Source organism: Saccopteryx leptura, chromosome X (genome assembly GCF_036850995.1).
Source record: "Saccopteryx leptura isolate mSacLep1 chromosome X, mSacLep1_pri_phased_curated, whole genome shotgun sequence".
Classification (NCBI taxonomy): Eukaryota; Metazoa; Chordata; class Mammalia; order Chiroptera; family Emballonuridae; genus Saccopteryx; species Saccopteryx leptura.
Genome location: NC_089516.1, coordinates 11,821,154 through 11,840,768, shown reverse-complemented (window position 1 = coordinate 11,840,768; position 19,615 = coordinate 11,821,154). Strand labels below are relative to the sequence as shown.

General features: G+C 40.0%; 1 protein-coding gene across 1 annotated transcript in view; it reads right to left on the bottom strand.

Moving 5' to 3' along the window:
• PPEF1 (protein phosphatase with EF-hand domain 1) overlaps window positions 1–19,615 on the bottom strand; it is a 102,186-nt gene that overhangs the window by 11,186 nt on the left and 71,385 nt on the right. Inside the window, exons 13-14 of the mRNA XM_066356888.1 lie at window positions 18,844–18,984; window positions 806–991 (exon numbers count right to left, since the gene is read on the bottom strand). Of these exons, the coding sequence (XP_066212985.1) occupies window positions 806–991; window positions 18,844–18,984 (327 nt within the window). The remainder of the gene's footprint in view (window positions 1–805; window positions 992–18,843; window positions 18,985–19,615) is intronic.

Below are 19,615 nucleotides of genomic sequence, written 5' to 3'. Positions count from 1 at the left end.
CTTCAAACAAGCCGCTCCTATTTTCTCTCCATTTTCTCATTTCAAAGAAGCCCAAAGTAATAATCGTCTTAATCATCTCATGATTATTAGTATGAGCCTCAAATGAACTAATAGAGTTAAGAAAAGTAGATTTGTTGAAATAAAAGGAAATGCCATGCAATTTGATATTCCTTTTTTTATTCATCGCTGTTCGGTATCAGAGAAAGGGACATAGCAAGACAACTTGGAACAAGAAACCAGTTCCTCAGCCCTCATCTTTTCCAGCCTTACCACACTCTAGTGCACCAGCACAGCACTTGTTTAGTGGCTGCAGCTGACCTGAGCACAGCAAGTGCCTTGTAGCGATCACGTGTTCAGTGAGTGGAGGGAGCTGTGGCTTGTTGCTCTGCCCTGCACCAGAAATGAGCAAAGGCGAAAGAGAGCCAGCTGGACTCACTGAGGCCTTTTATGTGCTCAGTGAGGATGAGTGCATTCTCAGCCCCCCTGTGCTACAGAGCTGCCTTGTGATTAGTAAAAGCCTTTCTGTGTGTGTGTTTTGTGCCACACATCAGAGTGTCTATCTCTGGTATTAGGGAAGATGAGGAAAATAAACCAAATATCCCTTCGGGTGACGGACAGAGAGGCCCCTTCCTACAACTGACATGAACCCTACAGTCTGCTGTCTCTGTCTACCAGAGCATGGCCATCTCTTTCGGTTCTAAGGAAGACACCTCCCCACGGGCCTCTAGGTGAGACACATCCTGTAAAGAAAGACCCTACCTGCGGGAAGGAACCTGTGATGATGTCACCAACAACGTTAGCTTACCTTTCCATCATGGCTGATGTCATACCCTTCGGGCTTACACTCGTGAGATCTAATCAGCAGTTTCATGTGGTATTTGTTAAGAAAGTTGGCGGTAACATCTGGCCCAAAGTAGCAGCCCCCTCCTCGGGATGTGTTTGGATAGCAGCCTCGTTTCCCTCTGGGATCACTCCACAGCAGATCGGTGACCTTGAGACAACAACCCAGATTAGGCTGCCACTTACAAGAGAGAGTTTATCTTTCTAGATTTCAACTTCTTTTCCAGCAATATCAAGCCACGTTATCCCAAAGTCTTCCTGCAGTATTTCTCATTCCTACTTCAAAATGGTTCCCTATTTTGGTCCTCCATGAATGTTTCCAGAATAACTTGAATGCCCATAGCCGCCACAACCCCTTCCTGCTCATCCCCAATAACCAATGTCTCAGTAACAACAACTAATGTGGCAATCCTTAGTAATCGGGACGAATCAGCCCTTGGCTTTTGTTTTTTTAATCCATTACAATTGTTTCACAATTGCTGAATCTACAAAGATCTTTTCTTTTAAAAGAGCTCCATTGTTATGTCCAAAGAAGAAAGTAGTTTCCCCACAATGAACACACATTAGTTGTTGTTTTGTTTTGTTTTGTTTGTTTTTTTGTTCTGTTTGAGAAAAAGGCAGGGAGAGAGAGAGAAAAAGACAGGAGAACATCGAGCTACTCTGTATGGTCCTGATTGGGCAATCGAACTGGCAACCTGTGCACTCTGAGAGGACGCTCCAACCCACCCAACTATCCGGCCAGGGCTTAATTTTTATTAATTTTTTAGAGAGAGGAAGGAAAAAAGAGGGGAGCGGGAAGGGAAGCATTTGTTCCACTCAGTCGTATATTTTTTGGTTGCTTCCTATGTGTGCTCTGACCAGCGTGTGTGATCAAACCTGCAACCTTGTTGTTTTGGGACGATGCTTTTAACCAACTGAGCTAACTGGCCAGGGCCACACGTTAGGGTTCTTTTTTGTTGTTGTTGTTTCTTTAGGCCCTGGCCGGTTGGCTCAGTGGTAGAGCATCGGCCTGGCGTGCAGGAGTCCCGGGTTCGATTCCCGGCCAGGGCACACAGGAGAGGCGCCATCTGCTTCTCCACCCCTCCCCCTCTCCTTCCTCTCTGTCTCTCTCTTCCCCTCCCGCAGCCGAGGCTCCATTGGAGCAAAAGATGGCCCGGGCGCTGGGGATGGCTCCTTGGCCTCTGCCTCAGGCGCTAGAATGGCTCTGGTCGTGACAGAGCGACGCCCCGGATGGGCAGAGCATCGCCCCCTGGTGGGCGTGCCGGGTGGATCCCGGTCGGGCACATGCGGGAGTCTGACTGCCTCCCCATTTCCAGCTTCAGAAAAATAAAAAAAAATAAAAAAAAAAACACATTTTTTTTTCTTCTTCCAAGTGAGAGGAGGGGAGACAGGGAGACAGACTCCTGCATGTGCCCTGACCAGGATCCAACTGGCAACCTCTGTCTGCAGCCAATGCTCAAATCAACGAGCAATGCCTGGGGCTGACTCTCAGACCAGCGAGCTATACTCAGCACCCGAACTGATGCTCGAACCAGTCTAGCCACTACTGTGGGAGAGGAAGAAGGAAAAAAGTAGGAGAGAGAGGGGGGAAAGAAGCAGATGGTCACTTCCCATGTGTGCCTTGACCAGGAATTGAACCTGGGATGTCCATACACTGGGCTGATGCTCTATCCACTGACCCAGCCGGCCAGGGCCTAGGTGTTCTTAATATGTCCAAAGAGCTAAGGTAGGTTTCTCAGTCGTGGCTTTGGCCCTGGTGTCTGTCTTGTTGAGAACATAACATGAGGAAGCTCTTTTCCCATCACAAAGAGACTGCTGCTCATCCAAGAATAACTCCTAAAGCATCTCCTTCTATGCCCTCTTTATAAGTACATCTCGGTCTCAGCAATACATTTAGCCACTGATTGGTTTTCACAATGTGTTCTCCTAAATCCACAAGTATTTTATTAGCATACCATTTCCTTTTTGGGTTAAAATAGGCAAATTTGGGCTACATGATGCCCAGGACCAAAGTCCCAAGTTTCTAAGAATATTTTTAATAGAAAATTGGGGGCTCCCTGTTTGTGTCTCTAATCTATGTATAATGTTTCCATATCTAAACATCTCCTATAGGAGCTTAAAGCTAACTTTGTCACTAAAGATGTGCAACCTCAAGAAAACTCTCTGGGTCTCGGTCTCTACATCTTTAATATCAGGGGTTTGGGCCAGATGACTTTTAAAGTATCTCAAAGTTCCAACAAACTATGATTCTAAGAGTCTATATTCTCCACATGTTTCTTTTGAGGGCATGAAGAAGCATGCATTTATTCCACCGTTATTCTAATGGGTCTTAAGAAGAGGCCCAGATGTGGTTGCCCCCCACTGCTGCACAGCCATTTATAGGTTTGGCATTGGAGGGGAGCTAGAAACCAGCAGGGAAAAAGACAGTGAGGTGGAGAGAAGAACAGGACTGGGGGGGAACTGCTCTCGAATGGCAGGAACCTGGTCAGAACCGAAGAAACCCTGCCCCAGGCACAATGCAGACACTTGCAGAGTCACTGATGATTGATAAGAGTGAGAATTAAGATCACCCAAAGAAGACTCTCTTTCTCCCCCACAGAATTCCAACACTGATACAACCCCACCCTATAAATAAATACAACAGAATCCATTTATTTTGCTGGTGTTTATGATAAAAATAACACTTGCATTTTAAACTGAATCATATCTTTTTCTTATACCATAAATTCGTGATTGGAGAATATGGTTTGACTTTTAGTATAAAGGAGGAAACATGGAACACAAGAAGTATTTTTATAAGGAGAGGATTAAGTTTTAAATTCCTACATGAGATGTACGTCATGTATAGCCAAAATTCCTCCTGGAAAACCTCTTAAACTACCCTTAAAGCACAGTATATATGATTTGTATATACAACCTTATGCAGCAGTGTGGATGTGTGATATTTTATATATGTAATAATGTACAATATAATAAATTATATGAAAATAAAATCTTATACATTTTTCCATATGTATATAATTGAAATTTATGTAAATTAAATGCATATATGATGGGACTCTGTTGAACTAGAATAAGCGCTGGCCAAGGAATTAATTCTTCAAGTGTCACCTGTGTCTCTTTGGACAAATCACTTTGCCTATCCAGGCCTTAGATGGCACAGCAATGAAATGAGGAGATACATATAACACTCATTTTTCTTTCATTAGAATTCATGAGGGATATCAGGTGTATAGAAATGAACTTCTTCAGACTCATCCACTCCTTGAATTCTGTCTAGCATTCATTCACTTGACTAGGTTTACCCAGACAGAGGCCACAACAGAGATTTAATTCTGACGCTCACAAACAAAAAATTCTGTAGAGTGAAACAAATTCCTAGGCAGAGATGATCTCTGTCCTCCCAACACCATTCTGTCCTCCGAAATGCAAGGGTCTTTTGGGTAGTAGGCACGTGAAAAAAAACTACTTTCCATTTTCTCCTGAACTTTTCAAACCAAAAATTGGAAAAGTTTTCATGAATGACAGCTTTTATATGACCTGGTCAACAAATATCGATTTGTGTCTCAGCCTTTAAACCTAAATCTAAAATAAATCCTGCAAGTGGCCCTGGCCAGGGCACACAGTAGAAGCGCCCATCTGCTTCTCCACCCCTCCCCCTCTCCTTCCTCTCTGTCTCTCTCTTCCCCTCCCGCAGCCAAGGCTCCATTGGAGCAAAGATGGCCCGGGCGCTGAGGATGGCTCTGCTAGAATAGCTCCTGTTGCAATGGAGCAACATCCCAGATGGGCAGAGTATTGTCCCCTGGTGGGCATGCCTGGTGGATCCCAGTTGGGCACATGTAGGAGTCTGTCTGTCTCCCTACTTCTCACTTCAGAAAAATACAAAAAAATAAGATAAAATAAAATAAATCCTGCAAGAAACACCCTGTGCTTGATGGCAGTGTTAGCTAATCCAGTTTCCAAAAGTATGTTTTGGAGGAAAGTTAATAGCAATGAAAATGTATCTAAATGCTTCTCTCCTAAAATACTAGTACTAAGATCTACTATTCTTTTATATTTTCCCTTAGTTAGGTGTCCTCCTTCCACCTTTTGAACATGTCGTTTTAAAAGCTGTCTTCAGCCCAAACCTTCCAGCCAGGTACCTAGATTTCTTTAGATGCCTAATCCTTGTCTACATATTGCCTTGTTGGATGAAGGGAGACTAGAGTAGTTCATTTTCTTCTTGGGAAATCCTATAACTCTTAAGTTATCTTTCCCTATGGAATAAGAGCATAGAGTAAGACCTGGGATCAAAATCCACTCTATCATTCAGTGACTAGCCAAATGATTACAAACAAGCCATTTTACTCTTGAGAGCCTTCTCAATTAGGCTGACTACCCTTTTTAAAATTGCAACTTTGACCCTTACCTCCAGTTCTGTTTCCCCTAATTTTGTTCTAGTTTCTCCCCCCCTTGAATATCTCATATAACATATTATATAATTTACTTGCTTGTCATTATATCATTATTTAATTTATCCCTCTAGAATGAAAGTTCTATGAGGTAATAGGCCTTTGACATTCCCAAAAGCCTGGCACATAGTACTTGCTCAATAAATACTTGCTAAATGAGTGAATTGAGAAAGGAGTTACTCAGGATATAAATAATTACATTTCTTTTTAAACCTCTCTGGCCTCCTTATTTTTGCAAGTCTGTCCTAAAAGAAGAGTATCACAGTTGTCTCTTACAATAACTTAGCTATGAGTACACATATCCCCCACATCTCAGTGAACACAAGATAAAACAAATTATGGCAGTCTGTCAAGAATGATGTACTTCCATGAGAATGGAACAAATAAAAAGCCTATAATCTTTGTTATGAAAGAGCTCACAGATATTAAGAAATAAAGTAATTGTGAAATCTGTTTTTATCTGGAAATTTCATCTCTAGGTAACTAAAGTGTACATGTCTACTATGTACCAGGAAGTGAGGAAAGAAAATTAAAGGTACAACCAAAATTATTAAAATATTGAGAATGAGACTCCACTTTAGCATGTGTCTGTCCGCTCCAGTCACAGACACGGAGTCTGTAAGATGCATCATCTATATTGTTAGGGTGGGGAAAGGTTCTATTACAGAATAATAACCCCCCAGTCTCCACCATCCCACTTCTTAAGGCTACATTTCTCTATAATTCTAATTCATCTAGGCTTCCAAAGGCCGCACTATTCTTTTTATGTAACTCTAATCTCTTTGCCATGATCCTTTTAATTCACCATAATCCTAGAAGTGTTTATTCTAACCTTTGATCTTCGGAATTTAGATGTCAACATTTCAGGAGGTATCCTTTCCTCTTGCTATAGGATATCTCTTAGACTTACTTGATTTTTAAATACTTTGGATGCACAAGCCAGTGACAAATTGTATTTTTCTTTTACTATCCCTTCTCCCTCCCTACTCTCCACCTTTCTTTATCCTCATTACTTAGAGTATTTTTACATCAGATATCACGTTTTAATCAACATTATTGGCAATCAAGGTATAATGGTATGGAATAAAAAAATAGAGGTTTCTTGGGGGTAAGCAATTAGAAGAAAGCCCGTAGTTCCATGATACCAATAGCAAGAGTAGGCCAGCTGGAAGTTTAACGGAATCATGGAAAGAGACATATGAGAATAGCCTTCTTGGGGCCAGAATAAGCCTCAAAGATTGAAGACACTCAGCCCCTGCAAAGGAGTCCAGCTCTAATGAGACCAGATTGTAGAGCCCCAGGGCCTTGTTAAAAACAATAGCAATTTAGTGAAGGCTAAAAGCTAGGTAATACATCTAGAAGCTTTTGGGCCAAAGCTTAAAGGGGAAACCAGGGAAAGAGATAGTCAAAGAGAGCTTACCTAAAACTACAACCATCCCTAGTAGACAGGGAAGCCATGTGCATGGCCAAGAAGCACCCTGTGAGGAGTGACATCAGAGACTACACACTGAGAGCAGACAGACTTCACTGAACTCGCCTGGACAAGCCACTATACAAATAAATGAGCAAACAAGCAAATAACACAGCAAGCCCAGAGGAACATGGGAATAACTATTTAGAGTTACAATGATATATTACCTAAAATGTTCAGTTTTCAACAACAAAAAAATTACAAGACATGCAAAGAAAAAAATACACAGGAAAAAACGAGCAGGCAATAAAAATTGCCTTTCAGAAGATTAGGTGTTAATTTAGCAGACAAAAGTTTCAAACCAACTGTTACAAATATGTTGAAGATAGATATATAAAATACTCCACTCAACAAGAACAGAATATATTTTCTTCTCAAGAGCACATGAAGCATTCTCCAAGACAGACCATATGCTAGGCCATAAAAAAAAGCCTCAATCAGGTTTAAAAGGATTTAAATCTCATACAAAGTATGTTCTTCAACCACAACTGAATTCAAGTAGAAATCAATAAGAGAAGGAAATATAAGAAATTCACAAATATGCAGAAATTAAACAACACACTCCTAAATAACATGAATTAAAGAAGAAATTCAAAGGGAAATTAGAAAAGACTTTGAGATGAATGAAAACAAAAGCACAACAGAGCAAAACTTATGGGATGGAACTAGAGCAGCACGTACAGGAAAATGTATCATTAAAAAGGGGGGAGCATCTAAAATCAATGACATTAATTTCATCTTATGAAACTAGAAAAAGAAGAGCAAAGTAAATCTAAAACAAGCAGAAGGAAGGAAATAATAAAAATCAGAGCCAGAAAAAATAAAGGAGAAAATAGAAAACAATAGCAAAAAATCAATAAAGCCAAAAAATTGGCCCTTTGAAAAGATCAATGAAATTGACAAACCTTAGTGAGACTAAGAAAACAAAAAAGACTCAAATTACTAAATCAGAAATAAAAGAGGGGATATCTCTATTGACTTTACAGAAATTTACACACACACACATAGAGTTGTTCATATGGAAAGAATAAACTCTGTTTCATATACTCACAGCTGTAATCCTATTTTTCCCATCCATATATATGTTCTACAATTTTACACCAGTAGATTAGATAAATTAGATGAAATGGACATATTCCAAGGAAGATACAAACTATCAAGACTACCACGATACCCACTACTCAAGAAGAAATAGAAAGTCTGGGTAGAACTATATTAGAAAGAAGACTAAATTAATAATTTTTAAACTTCTCACGAAAAAAAGCCCAATTTCAGAGGGCTTCACTGATAAATTCCACCAAACATTTGAAGAATGTTTAATATAATTCATCCACGAACTCCTCCCAAAAATAGAAGATCAGAGAGTAATGGCGGGGTAGGAAGCGATACCGATAAATCTCCCCCAAAACTCAACAAGATCTTCAACCAGAAACAGAAAAACCTATACTTGGAGCTTCCAGATGCTTCGCAATACACCCAAAGGTATGATTGAGTGAAAAATTGGCTAAATATATAACCAAACCCCGAAGGAAATAGGGAGTAAGAAATGCTCCGCCTTCCTCACTAACCTAAACAGGGCGGCTTTCTCTGGTAACTGTGAATATAGAAACTGAGGCAGGCAAAGGGGGTGAATACATCCAGGCCGCGAAACAAACGGCCGAACCAGGCTGTGGCACGGAGATCCAAGCCGAGGAAAATCTGATCCTGTGGCAAGCCGGGCAATACAAGCTAACACTCGCGCCAAACCCAAACAAAGAAAGACAAGCGGCGCGGACATTTTACCCAGTCTCCTGGTTGGTGCGCAGTTAGTGGGCGAGAGATTTCTTCCTAAGCCCCGGAAGTGGGTGCCCGTGTTGCCTCACAGAGAGGCAGGGTCAGAGGCCTTTCTGTGGGCCGAGGGCAGAGTCTCTGGGCAGCCCCAGCGCCCTGGGAAAGCCACGCACGGGAGGGAGTGAGAACTAATTTCAACGGTGGAGATTTTCCTTGCCGGAGGGTGTTTCACTCAGAGGGAAACGCGGCCGGCCTCATATCCGGGTTTGCGCGCGCAGATAAGGAGTGAGCGATTCCTCCGAGTGCCTCGGCAGTGCGCACCCGTGTTATCGCACAGAGGAGCAGAGTCAGGGGCCGTTGTGTGGGCCAAAGCGGAATCTCGGGCCGCCCCAGCGCCTTGCAAAAGCCGCGCACGGGGACAGAGCGAGACTCAATTCCAACGCTGCAACTTTTCCCTGCGGTTGGGGGTTTCACTCAGAGCGTGAGACTGCTGGCCGGATATCCTGGTCTGCGCGCGCAGCCAGTGAATGAGAGTTTCCTCCAAGCGCCCCGGAAGTGGGCACCCGCTTGTGTTACCGGACAGAGTGGCAGAGCCAGAGGTCTTTGAATGGCCGGAAAGCCCACCTGATTATGCTAGCAGCTCTGACTGACTGAGCCTTACCCAGAGCCCTGTGCTGAGTGGAAATAGAGTGGGGAGTTGCCAGCTCTTTGAGCCTCTTACTATCCAGGCAGAGGCAGCAGCAACCCCATAGCTGGATTATCAGGCTACTAATTGAGGAAGGAAAGACTAGGAGAAAGGCTCTAGGAACACGGACTCTCTCACTGTCGGAGCCTATAAATGCTAATAGCCTAGACTGCCAACAAGACTAAAGCACAATACATGACATTGCCATAGAGACTTATCAACTGCAAACCTCCACCTGAGCGTGGCAAAGGGGCAAAACCCGGGGTACAGAGTCACCGACCAGGAAGAGGGAGAGAAAAGAAAAAGCAAGAAGATAACCTCTCAAAATCAAGAATAATCTGCAGACTTTATAACCTATCCCATTTTATTATATTTGTTCGTTTGTTTCTCTTATCTTCATTCTTGATACTTTTTTTTTCCTCCTCCAATTTGGCCGATTAACTCTCTACCGGTCTTACTCTCTCCTCTCCTTGAACTACACTACCCATAAGTGTTACATCTCCCATTATCTTTTCTCTTCTCTTCCTTTCTCTCTATGAGGGTTGCACTCCAAAACCCTTAACTCTCTCTCTCTCTCTCTCCTTTCTTTTTTCTTCTTTTAGTGGTTCCCTCTTTTTTTTCTCTCTCTCTCTTTCTTTTCTCCCTCTATATTAGTTTCTTCCTTTCTCCTTTACATCTCCTCTCACTCAAACCTCAATAACAAACAAATTATCTTATCTGGGACTCAAACTTATGTTTGTGGCATTCTGGGGGGGTTTTACTTCACCTTTTTAACTCACTAGCAGTGCTCCCATCCCTGGCTCTCCATATTATCTAGTTCTTGTTCCACTAAATACAATAGTAATTTTTTAATTTGTCCCCCCGTTTTCCTCTTAATCCTCTCATCATAACTCTTAGACAACCAACACCTTAAAGCAAATCATTTTATTCTTGACCCAAATTTTTTCCTTATTTGCTTTTTGTGGGTCCATACGCTCTTTTTTTTTTTTCTTCTTTTTTCTTTTTTCTTTTTTTTTTTTGTCCCTTTATTACTTTTCCCCAATTCAGGCCCTCCATCACAGGCATTGTTTGTTATAATTCACAGTCCACCACAAGATTTTATCAAGAAAGAGGGGAGAGGAGAGGAGAGGAAAAAAGGAGGGGGGGAATAATTTCCTTTTTTTTTTTTTTTTTTTTTTTAATTTTTATTTTACTTTATTTTTCTTTATTACATTATTAATTTTTTTTAAAAAAAACTTTTTTCGATTTTTTTTTATTATTTTTTTAAACTTTTTATTCTTTATTAAATCTCATTAATACTATCAACAAAACCACCCTCAGATGCCATTAAGGAAGAGAAAATCGAATATCATGGATACAAAAGAAAGAGAGGTAACACAGCTAGATGAGGAAAAATCTATGGAGAAAAAATTTAATATATTGGAAACCTTGGAGCTAAATGACAGAGAATTCAAGATAGAAATCCTAAAAATCCTCCGAGATATACAAGAAAACACAGAAAGGCAATTTAGGGAGCTCAGAAAACAACTCAATGAACACAAAGAATATATGTCCAAGGAAATTGAAACTATAAAAACAAATCAAACAGAGATGAAAAACTCAATTCACGAGCTAAAAAACGAAGTAACAAGCTTAGCTAATAGAACAGGTCAGATAGAAGAGAGGATTAGTGAAATAGAAGACAAGCAACTTGAGGCACAACAGAGAGAAGAAGAAAGAGACTCAAAAATTAAAAAAAATGAGATAGCCCTACAAGAATTATCTGACTCCATCAAAAAGAATAACATAAGAATAATAGGTATATCAGAGGGAGAAGAGAGAGAAAATGGAATGGAGAACATACTCAAACAAATAATAGATGAGAACTTCCCAAGCCTGTGGAAAGAACGAAAGCCTCAAGTTCAAGAAGCAAACAGAACTCCAAGTTTTCTTAACCCCAACAAACCTACTCCAAGGCATATCATAATGAAATTGACACAAACCAACAGCAAAGAAAAAATTCTCAAGGCAGCCAGGGAAAAGAAGAATACAACATATAAAGGGAGGCCCATTAGATTATCATCAGATTTCTCAGCAGAAACTCTACAAGCTAGAAGAGAATGGACCCCAATATTTAAAGTCCTGAAAGAGAGGAACTTTCAGCCACGAATACTATACCCATCAAAGCTATCCTTCAAATATGAAGGAGAAATAAAAACATTCACAGATACAGAAAAGATGAGGGAATTTATCATCAGAAAACCCCCACTCCAGGAATTACTAAAGGGGGTTCTCCAATCAGATACAAAGAACAAAAAAAAAACAGAGCCACAAGTAAAAGCTCCAAGAAGAACACAATAAAACCAAATTTAAACTGTGACAACAACAAAAAGAAAGAGGGGGAGAAGATGGAGATTAACAGTAGCAAAGGACGATGCAGTGCAAAAGTACTCACAAAATAGTTCGCTACAATGAACAGGGTAAGGACCCTTTTCTTTATTCAAAGGTAACCACCATTGAAAAAACCAACACAGAAGCACATGAGATAAAAAAGATAGCAACAGTGGAAAGATGTATGGAATACAACCAAATAAAAACAAAAGATAGAAAAACAAAAGAGAAGGATCAAACAAGACACAAAACTAACAGAAAGCAAGATATAAAATGGCAATAGGGAACCCACAAGTATCAATAATTACACTAAATGTAAACGGATTAAACTCACCAATAAAAAGGCACAGAGTAGCAGAATGGATTAAAAAAGAAAATCCAACTGTATGCTGCCTACAGGAAACTCATCTAAGTAACAAGGATAAAAACAAATTCAAAGTGAAAGGCTGGAAAACAATACTCCAAGCAAATAACATCCAAAAAAAAGCAGGTGTAGCAATACTCATATCGGATAATGCTGACTACAAGACAGGAAAAGTACTCAGAGACAAAAATGGCCATTTCATAATGGCTAAGGGGACACTGAATCAAGAAGACATAACAATTCTTAATATATATGCACCAAACCAAGGAGCACCAAAATATATAAGACAGCTACTTATTGATCTTAAAACAAAAACTGACAAAAACACAATCATACTTGGAGACCTCAATACACCGCTGACGGCTCTAGATCGGTCATCCAAACAGAGAATCAACAAAGACATAGTGGCCTTAAACAAAACACTAGAGCACCTGGATATGATAGACATCTACAGGACATTTCATCCCAAAGTGACTGAGTATACATTTTTCTCCAGTGTACATGGATCATTCTCAAGAATTGACCATATGTTGGGCCACAAAAACAACATCAGCAAATTCAGAAAAATTGAAGTTGTACCAAGCATATTTTCTGATCATAAAGCCTTGAAACTAGAATTCAACTGCAAAAAAGAGGAAAAAAATCCCACAAAAATGTGGAAACTAAACAACATACTTTTAAAAAATGAATGGGTCAAAGAAGAAATAAGTGCAGAGATCAAAAGATATATACAGACTAATGAAAATGACAATACGACATATCAGAATCTATGGGATGCAGCAAAAGCAGTGATAAGAGGGAAGTTCATATCACTTCAGGCATATATGAACAATCAAGAGAGAGCCCAAGTGAACCACTTAACTTCCCACCTTAAGGAACTAGAAAAAGAAGAACAAAGACAACCCAAAACCAGCCGAAGAAAGGAGATAATAAAAATCAGAGCAGAAATAAATGAATTAGAGAACAGAAAAACTATAGAAAAAATTAATAGAACAAGGAGCTGGTTCTTTGAAAAGATCAACAAAATTGACAAACCCTTGGCAAGACTTACCAAGGAAAAAAGAGAAAGAACTCATATAAACAAAATCCAAAATGAAAGAGGAGAAATCACCACGGACACCGTAGATATACAAAGAATTATTGTAGAATACTATGAAAAACTTTATGCCACTAAATTCAACAACCTAGAAGAAATGGATAAATTCCTAGAAAAATACAACCTTCCTAGACTGAGTCAAGAAGAAGCAGAAAGCCTAAACAGACCTATTAGTAGAGAAGAAATAGAAAAAACCATTAAAAACCTCCCCAAAAATAAAAGTCCAGGCCCTGACGGCTATACCAGCGAATTTTATCAAACATTCAAAGAAGACTTGGTTCCTATTCTACTCAAAGTCTTCCAAAAAATTGAAGAAGAAGCAATACTTCCAAACACATTTTACGAAGCCAACATAACCCTCATACCAAAACCAGGCAAGGATGGCACAAAAAAAGAAAACTACAGACCAATATCTCTAATGAATACAGATGCTAAAATACTAAACAAAATACTAGCAAATCGAATACAACAACATATTAAAAAAATAATACATCATGATCAAGTGGGATTCATCCCAGAATCTCAAGGATGGTTCAACATACGTAAAATGGTTAATGTAATACACCATATCAACAAAACAAAGAACAAAAACCACATGATCTTATCAATAGACGCAGAAAAGGCTTTCGATAAAATACAACACAATTTTATGTTTAAGACTCTCAACAAAATGGGTATAGAAGGAAAATATCTCAACATGATAAAGGCCATATATGATAAACCATCAGCTAACATCATATTAAATGGCACTAAACTGAAGGCTTTCCCCCTTAAATCAGGAACAAGACAGGGTTGTCCACTCTCTCCACTCTTATTTAATGTGGTACTAGAGGTTCTAGCCAGAGCAATCAGACAAGACAAAGAAATAAAAGGCATCCATATCGGAAAAGAAGAAGTAAAGGTATCACTTTTTGCAGATGATATGATACTATACATCGAAAACCCCAAAGAATCCACAAAAAGACTACTAGAAACAATAAGCCAATACAGTAAGGTCGCAGGATACAAAATTAACATACAGAAGTCAATAGCCTTTCTATATGCCAACAATGAAACAACTGAGAAGGAACTCAAAAGAACAATCCCCTTCACGATTGCAACAAAAAAAATAAAATACTTAGGAATAAACATAACAAAGAATGTAAAGGACTTATATAATGAAAACTATAAACCATTGTTAAGGGAAATCGAAAAAGATATAATGAGATGGAAGAATATACCTTGTTCTTGGCTAGGAAGAATAAATATAATCAAGATGGCTATATTACCCAAAGCAATATACAAATTTAATGCAATTCCCATCAAACTTCCAATGACATTTTTTAAAGAAATAGAGCAAAAAATCATCAGATTTATATGGAACTATAAAAAACCCCGAATAGCCAAAGCAATCCTAAAGAAAAAGAATGAAGCTGGGGGCATTTCAATACCTGACTTCAAACTATATTATAGGGCCACGACAATCAAAACAGCATGGTATTGGCAGAAAAATAGACACTCAGACCAATGGAACAGAATAGAAAGTCCAGAAATAAAACCACATATATATAGTCAAATAATTTTTGATAAAGGGGCCAACAACACACAATGGAGAAAAGAAAGCCTCTTCAATAAATGGTGCTGGGAAAACTGGAAAGCCACATGCAAAAGAATGAAACTGGACTACAGTCTCTCCCCCTGTACAAAAATTAACTCAAAATGGATCAAAGATCTAAACATAAGACCTGAAACAATTAAGTACATAGAAGAAGACATAGGTACTCAACTCAGGGACCTGGGTTTTAAAGAGCATTTTATGAATTTGACTCCAATGGCAAGAGAAGTGAAGGCAAAAATTAATGAATGGGACTACATCAGACTAAGAAGTTTTTGCTCAGCAAGAGAAACTGATAACAAAATAAACAGAAAGCCAACTAAATGGGAAATGATTTTTTCAAACGACAGCTCAGATAAGGGCCTAATATCCAAAATATACAAAGAACTCATAAAACTCAACAACAAACAAACAAACAATCCAATAAAAAAATGGGAAGAGGATATGAATAGACACTTCTCCCAGGAAGAAATACAAATGGCCAACAGATATATGAAAAGATGCTCATCTTCTTTAGCTATTAGAGAAATGCAAATCAAAACGGCAATGAGATACCACCTCACACCTGTTCGATTAGCTGTTATTAGCAAGTCAGGTAACAGCAAATGTTGGAGAGGCTGTGGAGAAAAAGGAACCCTCATCCACTGTTGGTGGGAATGTAAAGTAGTACAACCATTATGGAAGAAAGTATGGTGGTTCCTCAAAAAACTGAAAATAGAACTACCTTATGACCCAGCAATCCCTCTACTGGGTATATATCCCAAAAACTCAGAAACATTGATACGTAAAGACACATGCAGCCCCATGTTTATTGCAGCATTGTTCACAGTGGCCAGGACATGGAAACAACCAAAAAGCCCATCAATAGATGACTGGATAAAGAAGATGTGGCACATATACACTATGGAATACTACTCAGCCATAAGAAATGATGACATCGGAACATTTACAGCAAAATGGTGGGATCTTGATAACATGATACGAAGCGAAATAAGTAAATCAGAAAAAACCAGGAACTGTATTATTCCATACGTAGGTGGGACATAATAGTGAAACTAAGAGACATTTATAAGAGTGTGGTGGTTACGGGGGGGGAGGGGGGAATGGGAGAGGGATAGGGGGTGGGGAGGGGCACAAAGAAAACAAGATAGAAGGTGACAGAGGACAATCTGACTTTGGGTGGTGGGTATGCAACATAATTGAACGACAAGATAACCTGGACTTGTTATCTTTGAATATATGTATCCTGATTTATTGATGTCACCCCATTAAAAAAATAAAATTATATAATAAAAAAAATAAATAAATAAATAAACCACAAAAAAAAAAAATAGAAGATCATATAATACTTCCCAACTCATCCTATGAGGCCAATCTTATGGTAATACTGATGACAACACAGAAGAAAACAGGAGCAATATCCCTTAAGAATATAGATGTAAAAAATCCTCAAAAAAATATTAGCAAACTGGGCCCTGGCTGGTTGGCTCAGTAGTAGAGTGCCAACCCAGCATGTGGAAGTCCTGGGTTCATTCCTGGCCAGGGCACACAGGAGAAGCAACCATCTGCTTCTCTACCCCTCTCCCTTCTCCCTTCTCTCTCTCTCTGTCTCTCTCTCTCTCTCTCTCTCTCTCTCTCCTGTTCTGCAGCCATGACTCAAGGTTCAAGCAAGTTGGCCCTGGGTGCTGAGAATAGCTCCATGACCTCACCTCAAGCACTAAAATAGCTTGGTTGCTAAGCAACAGAGCAACGCCCCAGATAGGCAGAGCATCACCCCCTGGTGGGCTTGTCAGGTGGATCCCTGTCAGGGCGCATGCCGGAGTCTTTCTCTTTGCCTCCCTGTCTCCCACTTAAAAAAAAAACATATATATCAACAAACTGAAGCCAGGAACCTTTAAATGGATTATACACCATGACCAAATGGAATTTTTTTTTTTTTTTGTATTTTTCTGAAGCTGGAAATGGGGAGAGACAGTCAGACAGACTCCCGCATGCGCCCGACCCGGATCCACCCGGCACGCCCACCAGGGGGCGACGCTCTGCCCACCAGGGGGTGATGCTCTGCCCCTTCCGGGGCGTCGATCAGTTGCGACCAGAGCCACTCTAGTGCCTGGGGCAGAAGCCAAGGAGCCATCCCCAGCACCCGGGCCATCCTTACTCCTATGGAGCCTTGGCTGCGGGAGGGGAAGAGAGAGACAGAGAGGAAGGAGAAGGGGAGGGGTGGAGAAGCAGATGGGCGCTTGTCCTGTGTGCCCTGGCTGGGAATCGAACCTGGGACTTCTGCACGCCAGGCCAACGCTCTACCACTGAGCCAACCGGCCAGGTCTAAATGGAATTTATATCAGGAATTTAAGGTTGGTTTAACATCTGAAATCAATCAATGTAATACATCATAACAGAATAAAAGAAAAATGCATGATCATTTTAATAGATGTATTTGACAAAATCCAATGTACTCTTTTGTGGTAAAAACACTCAGCAAAGTAGGCACAGAAAGAAACTTCCTCAGTCTGATGAAGGGCCCTAATATACAAACAGTTAATATCCTTGATGGTAAAAGATTGAATGCTTCCCCCTACATCAGCAATATGACAAGAGTATCTACTCTCACTACTTCTATTCAATACTGCACTGGAGGACCTAGACTGAGGTATGAAGAAGAAAAAGAAATAAAAGACAGCTCGAATGGAAAGAAAGAAGCAAAACCATCTATTCACAGATAACGTGCACTTGTACATAGAAAGTCCCAAGGAATCCACTAAAACCATTAAAGTGAATAAACAACTTTATCAAGGTTCACAACATGAAATAAGTATATAAAAGTCAATTGTATTTCAAAACACCAGCAACAAACAATCCAAAATATAACTGAGAAAGTAATTCTAGTTACAATAGAATTGAAAACATTTAGAAATAAGTTAGGGATAACTTTAACAAGTTCTTCAAAATACATGATTATAAAACACTGCTGAAATTAAAGATCTAAATAAATGGAAAGACATCCCATGTTCATAAAACTGCAGATATAATATTGTGAAGATTGCAACAGTGCTCAAATTGATCCACAGATTCAAGGCAACCTCTACCAAAATCCCAGCTGTTTTTTGGCAGAAATTGACAAGCTGATCCTAAAATTCACATGGAAATTTGACAAAATCCAATACTCATGCTGGGGTAATGGGATATCCACATGCAATAGAATGAATTTGGACACCCACCTTGTACCATACACACAAAAATTAACTCAAAATGGATCAGATACCTAAATGTAAGAGCTAAAACTATAAAACTCTTAGAAGAAAACATAGGAATAAATCTTCATGCCTGACCAGGTGGTGGCACAGTCAATAGAGCATCAGCCTAGGACTCAGAGGAGCCAGGTTTAAAACCTGAGGTCGCCGGCTTGAGCGTGGGATTGCTGACTTGAGCATGGGATCATAGACATGATCCCATGGTCGCTGGCTTGAGCCCAAAGGTTGCTGGCTTGAAGCCCAAGATCACTGGTTTGATCAAGGGGTCACTTGCTCTGCTGTAGCCCCCCAGTCAAGGTACATATGGGAAAGCAATCAATGAACAACTAAGATGCTGCAACAATGAGTTGATGCTTCTCACCTCTCTCCCTTCCTGTCTGTCTGCCCCATATGTCCCTTTCTCTGTCTCTCTTGAAAGAAAAGATCTTCATGACTTTGGATTAGGCAATGGCTTCTTAGATACAATACCAAAAGCACAAAGCAAAAGTACTTCTTTTACTCTGGATTAGTAAAAGAAGCCAGACAAAAAAGATCACATATTGGAACACGTCCAGAAAAGGAAAATCGATAAGGACCAAAAGTAGATAAAAGGTTCTCTAAGGCTGAGGATGGCAAGGCTGGGAGGCTGGGAGGAAATGGGGGATGACTGATAGTAGGTGTGGAGCTGCTTTACTAGTGATGAAAATGTACAATTAGACTGTGGTGACAGCTGCATAAAACTGTGACTATACCAAAAAACCACAAAACATTGCATTACAGACCTTAAATAAGTACATTATGTGATATGTGAATTGTATCTCAGTAAAGCTGCTAAAAATACAGTGGTGAATTCTGAGAGAAGGATGTGATCTGCTTATAAAGGTAAGCCACTTTTAATCTCTGTATTGTAAGGGGCAATATCATCTATGCTGCATTTTCTTTGCCAACATGGCAAACAGTTTGTTGACCTACCTGTTCCCACTCCTGCTTTGATAAATGCTCATCAGGGGATCCATTTATTCTCATTCCCTGAGTCTTCCGGGCTTTATTTTTCTTAAAGTCAGCAGCGCTGTCTCCCTCTAACGGAATTGGTGGTATCAGCACAGACTTCATCTACAAAACAAATTCATGCTTTAGCCAAATCCTATGCTTAGTGTGCTGCGTGCAGAAACTTCAGTACCAGTTGCTATTTTGTCTATATTGTGCCTCAATCCAATAAAAAGCACATGTCATCTTACCATCTCCCCCACCCCCTTTATCTTAGTGGTCCACTGATCTCTATAAAGTGTGCCTGTTAAATTCTGTTTGAACATTTTTCAAATACAGACATTGCCCTACAGGGAAAGTTTCCCATAGAGTTCCTAAAGGACCCTAGAGGTACAGATGTCAGTGCCAGACAGGTTCTGAGGCACCATCACAGGAAATGGAAGATGCTAAGGGAAAACTCCCTGTGAGCCTTTATCTATACATGGGGCTAAGAGAGAACCAATGGGCTTTGATTTCAGAAGCACCTCAAGAGTGACTGCTTTTCATTTCATTGTGTTTTCCTGTAGAAATGGGAGGAAGTACATGGGCATCCAGGAAAGTTCCCAAAGGGGACATAAGTTGACAACTTTGGAAGCCCTTCAACTTCAATGCCATGTGGTTCCAATCTGACCCTGCCAGCAACTGGTGATGTTCTCTAATCCTAGTAACAAACGTGATGCATTTCTTTGGGAAATAAAATGTCTTTCGGATAGTATGT